We start from the raw sequence: 6,000 nt of genomic DNA, 5'->3' as shown, positions 1-6,000 counted from the left end.
AAAGACTTACAAGAATGTTGACAATGAATTGGCGTCGATAATAAACAATTTTTTCTTACACATGTGATGATGACTACTGCAATGTACTGTTTAAAAGTAGTGAAAGGTATGAACGTTGTACAGCATTGATTTAAAATAGTGGTACATTTATCAATATGGAGTATTCTTAATCAAGAAACAGGAAATTATGTTGCCAAGTTTTAAATTATTTATCAAAATAAAAAGAAATTAATACTGGATGCCAAGGTCAGCCAATCATTAATTTAATTGATTACTTTGTGTACAGATGCTTTAGTCCTCCTAGGGCACACGCACAAGATGATTATTGTATAGCGCAAAGAACATTTTAGACCTGATTTAGGTATGTAGTACTACTATCTGAGTCCACCACTCTCTCCTTTTCAGATAGTCTCTATATGGAAATCCTGTTGGTAAGTCTAAGGTAAATTCAGGTTGAAAGTAGTTTATGTAGTAAAGTACATGTACATTGTCCGAGCAGGGGCCATCTTTGGAGCTAAAGGAAGGCCACGGAACCTCAAAACTACTTGAAAGCTTATCCATCAGAACGTTATTAAATGTGAATACCGTGTTAAAAGAATATTGGAAGAGAACACTTGGGTTTTGAAAATATTTAAATATTTCCTTTATAAGCTACGTGAATCCCTATAACATACTTAATAGGTATTATTTTTTAAGATGGCTAAAAACTGTATAGACTCTAAAAAGATGTAATGATTTAGTAGGTACCCTTGGATAGGAATATTGAAATGAATATCAATTTAGTTACATGATGTAAACCTGTTTGTAACCAAACATTTAAATTAATTCCTTTCAATACTGACGTATCGGGCTCGATGTACGCAACTGATCTAATCCCTACAGTGTAATATTGACTTATAAAATCGACTCGTTCAATTAGGGAATTTAATGGCATGTATTGTATTAAAATATGCCATCATACGTACCTTACAAACCATACTATATCAACTACAAGTGTTGCGTTGCCTGTAGAATTATGTTCGCCAACATACCAGCGGGATACATGTGCGTGACCAGTAGTACATACGATTAAAAAATTCCAGTTAAGATCGCCACTAAATTCGTCGTATGCAGACCGACCAGGTATAAACATTGCTTGAACACAAACATTTTCGTTTACAGTCAAAGTGGCTGACTGTATCGATGTTTGATGAATAGAATTGTTCAATGAAATTCTGATCTCATCTCCGGCGACTAGACGATCGACAAGATCTCGTTTACTTCCGTTTATTTCTGTTCCATCAGCGCCAGTTTTAACGATAGCTGTCCATTCTCCACTACATCCTAAAACAAAATCAAAGTACTGAAGTTGAATTTATCGATTATTATTTACTTTAAAATGAACGATATGTTATTTTGCATGGTTTTTCGCTTTTTCTTGAATTACACACATTTTTATAAGACTTTTCCGACAAGAATTTCGAGAACACTCCGTATAAATAATGTTATGTAAAATTTAAAGATAGAATTGATTCCATGAAACTATGTATCAGTAATCGATATATTTCGAAAATTGTATGGATCAAAGCAATAATGAACTATATTCTCGTTCAATCAGATGCACGGCGAGATACACCAAGTCACGTGATAGCTTGATGGCGCGACCTCTAAATAAAGAATGGCTCTCTGCTTGTCGGGGATTTACGAAGACAGCCAATGGTTGAACGACACTATATTGAACGCGTAAAAATACATACGACTGCAAAAAATATCTATCTGACTATTTTTGAGGTATTTAGAAATAAGTTTCCATAAAGAACAAAGGTTTCTTTTTCATACATTACATCGAATTTATCGATTATTTTCAGGAACCTTTTCTTGTCGGCGAAGCTAATTTGTGCTTAAGTCCAAACACTGTTTTAGTTTCGGTTTGCCAGAGAAACTGCATAGGAGATTTGATAAAAATCAACCCCCATAGACAATACATTCTGCACCTCTTTTTACCTCAATTGTTGTTATCAGTTGGCACTGAAAAAGTACCAACTTATTGCTACTATAATCTGCCGCGAGGCTATCATTTTGCAGTAGATTAATTTTGCAAATATAAGAGGCTGAAACTGCTTAAGTATGATATAAATCTGAAACATATAAAGAGTAAATCAGTTGTAAGCTTGATTTTAGGCAACTTGTTAGACTTAAAGAAAAGCTGAAATGAATGTGCTTTTTTGTAGCCAGCTTTCGGGCCAAAATAAGAAAAAAATAAAGTTGAGTACTAGCAACATTGCCTAATGTCCATTATGACAAGATCTGAGTTATTTTACCCCTTCCGAAAAAACTATTTAAAAGCCACTGCAGTTGATTTTTTTTATTATCTCATATTACTGCTATCATATGCACAGCAAATATAACTTGTTGAAAATATAAAGTGAACCCAACACACATTAAAATCATTATTTTAACCCCCATAAACACATTCGTGTATCAACATTCAAACAGTGCAACTCTGTTATATATATATATATATATATATATATATATATATATATATATATATATATATATATATATATATATATATATATATATTACGTTCATTGTGGTACATGATGATGTTCCGCTTAATGAACATAAATAAGATAATGTTTAACTTATCAAACGTGCTGCTGTTTTAATGAAATCTGTAGTCTAAAAATAAATTAATTAATACTCAAAATATTTAGCAGAAATCATATCAATATCAACCAAAGTTCATTTTGTTATGTTTGTTGTAATAGAAGACCAATTAAAGATGCAGAAATAACTAGGTTCCTATAATTAAATCATATTTGAAAGTTCTTATTCAAATGAGGGTTCACCTTTGCGATGCGATGTTGAATTATCAACACATATCACGTGACTTTTATATCAGGGGCCAGTAATTTGTGTAATCGTAGTGGCATTTAAAAGGCTCTTTCATTTAACATTAGATTTCTATCATAATATTATAATTTTACATGAACAATGTTTTAAAAGATTTACCTTTTTATGAACATTTAAAACCTTTCATTTTTTTATAATATTCCGTAACAGTGCTAAGAAGATAGAATATTGATCCCATTGGCTTTCCATACATTATTGGATTTCTCGCTTGGGTTTTACGCTGCTCAAAGAATGCCACGTCATGACGCAAAACTTGATAGAGTAGCCAAAGCAGTACTGGTACGTAAAATATATGATATCTTTTAACGTTATTTTGTGTTACTTAGCACTTGATAGAGTAGCAAAAGCAGTACTGGTACGTAAAATATATGACATCTTTTAATCGTTATTTTGTGTTACTTAGTAGTTCCTTGTGCTTTTGAAAAGATATGTGCATCGATTGCATGACTAAGCATGGAGTCGTAAATTCACGAGAGCCATTTTGTTTTTTTATCCTTATTTCTGATTGATGTCCACAACAAGTCGACATTTATCTAAACACTTCTTGTTTAAAATATTTTTTATAATTAAATTGTGTTTTGCCAAAGGTAAATTTTGTTATCAGCCAAGGGGATATATTTGCTGTACTTAGAGGGTTTCCTGTAGATAGCTACCGGTTTTTTTCCCATAAAGTTATCGATTTTTACACATGGCCGCCATAAGCTGTCCCTTTAAATTCTCTGTTTCGGAGCACTTAACTTTTTTTTACTCTGTATTTTTTGTAAATAATGAATGCGATTCGAGGTCATACAGTCCACGACCTATTTAAAAAGAAATGGCATTGAGTATCAGCATATATATATTTTAAGTCTTTGTTTTTAATGAAAGCATAGGTTTATATCGAGTTTTTAACAACATATCTTATAAAATATCGTAAGTTCAGGTTGATATGATATCTTACTCATAAATATATATATAAACCATTTCCCCTTAGACTCGACGTAGCATTAGCGCTCCTGTCGTTATTAAAAAAAAAACAGTCCCTTACGAATCCAGACAAACAATTAAAAATGACTCGCATACAAAATTCAAACTTAAATCGATCGGGCTATGAATAATATTTTTTACCAAAACTCTGTAAGTCTTACAGGTGACTATTTTCAAATGATTTTCAATGCGTGTGGTTCCAATACCAGAATAAACATGTAACGAATAACGTAATTGGAAAACACAAATACATAATTACATAAGCAGCACCGTAAAGGTCAATTATGTAGTCGCACCAACAAGAAAGTACAAATGTTTACTTTGTTATGACACAAAACAACAATTAAGTAATCAAAAACGAAAAAAATAAATAAAAAGAAATTTGCAATTGTCATATGTACTAACATATCAGACTAAATTATAAATTACATTTGCATGCAACTTTGTAAACAAATAAATCCAACATCGATAAATATCAACAAGTTGCTGAGATTGTATGTCGATATGACGTCATGCTGTAAATTTGGAGGCAAAGATTTTCTATAAAACGAGAGGCGACGCGGATATACCATTTCGTTTGAAAAAAATGCATACTAAAACCAAGCCGAGTTTTATATACAAGTAAGATATTGCTGTTTTAACAAACCAATACTTATTATTTAAAGAAAAGATATTTTTAAATCCCAAATTGTTTAATGTGTATTTTCGATGTGTTTGCAATGAAAATCCTGATAAACAAAATAATGAATATATTGCAAGGACTGAAGATAACAAATTATTATCATGTATTTTACATAACTTACGAGAGTGTTAAAACATCAAAAAGTTCTGCTGTTTTAATGAAGTCTATAGTCTAAAAAATAAATGCTCAAAATATCAAGTCATAGCAATTTTAAGCAAAGTTCATTTTTTATGTTTATTGTTATAAAATACGAGCTATAAATGAAGCAGCAGATTCTACTTGGTACATAGTTTTCATGCAAATATTGGTTTATCCTTGCAATATTGAAATTTGTTTGTGAATTATCAACACTAAATGTCATAGTAGTGGCAGTTTATATAAATATAAATTACATAGATATTCTGTATTAAAAGATGCATATTTTTTAAGAAAGTTAAAAGCACTTTGATAGTATACCGCAACAGTGCTGCGTAGAGAGAATATTGATAAAACCTTTCGGCTTTCCATACAATATTGCATTTTCCGCTTGAGTTCTCCGCAGGTCTTAACATGTCAAGTCAGAGCGAAACCGACACTAAATAAAATAACCAAAACAATATAAGTATGTAAAGTATATGAATATCTTGTAATTGTTATATCGTGTTATTTCGTGTCATTGAGTGAATGTTTGCATCAATAGCATCACTGAAAATTGAATTGTAAATCCATGGAAGCCATTTTTTTATCCAATTTCTGATTACTTCTTATAAAAAGTCGCCTCTTACCTAAACGCTTATTGTTAAATAACTTTAAATCGTTTTTGGTAAAGTTCAAATCTTATATCAATCAGGACAATATATTTTTGAACAATTATACATGTATATAGTTTCTTGCAGAAAGCTAGCGTTTAAATGGATCACTTTATATATTACACAATCATCATTATGGCCGACACAGTCTGTCCCTGCAAAGAGTTGGAATGTGTGCACTTTGTTTGTTGTGGTGCATTACGATCAATTCAAAACAATACATATTCCTCTCAAATGAAAAGAAATAATAGTGTGGGGCAAGCACTTTTTATCTATGTTTATTGCATGACACCTAATTTCTGGATAATTCGGAAGAATGTTCACTGACTACAATGTTTTAGGATCCGTATGTTTTATGAGATAATAACACTTTCTCAATTTAAGATGAAGTCGGGATTTCATTTAAAGCAAAAAACATTCACGATAGGATGTCAAACATAACAATTTAATCATTGGTGTATATATATTAAAAAAATATAGAATGCTTATAAACACCCTAGCATTAAAAAAATATTTCTGACATGTTCAGTTTCAGATACAGGAAGAATAATGAACATTTGAAGGATGGGACTTTTACTATTTCGTGTGTGTCTTGTCATTAACGCATTTAACATCGCAACAGAAAATCCGGTAAGTATAAAACAAACTTAAATATTTCTAATTGTG

General features: G+C 31.1%; 1 protein-coding gene across 2 annotated transcripts in view; it reads left to right on the top strand.

Moving 5' to 3' along the window:
- The first annotated feature begins 3,071 nt into the window (after window positions 1-3,071).
- The window catches only part of LOC105321640 (uncharacterized), a 49,380-nt gene continuing 46,451 nt past the window's right edge, over window positions 3,072-6,000 (top strand). The window contains exons 1-2 of one of the 2 annotated variants that reach the window (XM_066066615.1): window positions 3,072-3,177; window positions 5,864-5,964. In XM_066066615.1, the coding sequence (XP_065922687.1) occupies window positions 5,899-5,964 (66 nt within the window). In that variant the 5' untranslated portion in view covers window positions 3,072-3,177; window positions 5,864-5,898. The remainder of the gene's footprint in view (window positions 3,178-5,863; window positions 5,965-6,000) is intronic. The other variant, XM_066066611.1, reaches the window with a different exon arrangement.

This window comes from Magallana gigas, chromosome 1, assembly GCF_963853765.1.
Source record: "Magallana gigas chromosome 1, xbMagGiga1.1, whole genome shotgun sequence".
Classification (NCBI taxonomy): Eukaryota; Metazoa; Mollusca; class Bivalvia; order Ostreida; family Ostreidae; genus Magallana; species Magallana gigas.
Note: the sequence above shows the minus strand (reverse complement) of the source record. Positions and strands in the feature narration are given on the sequence as shown.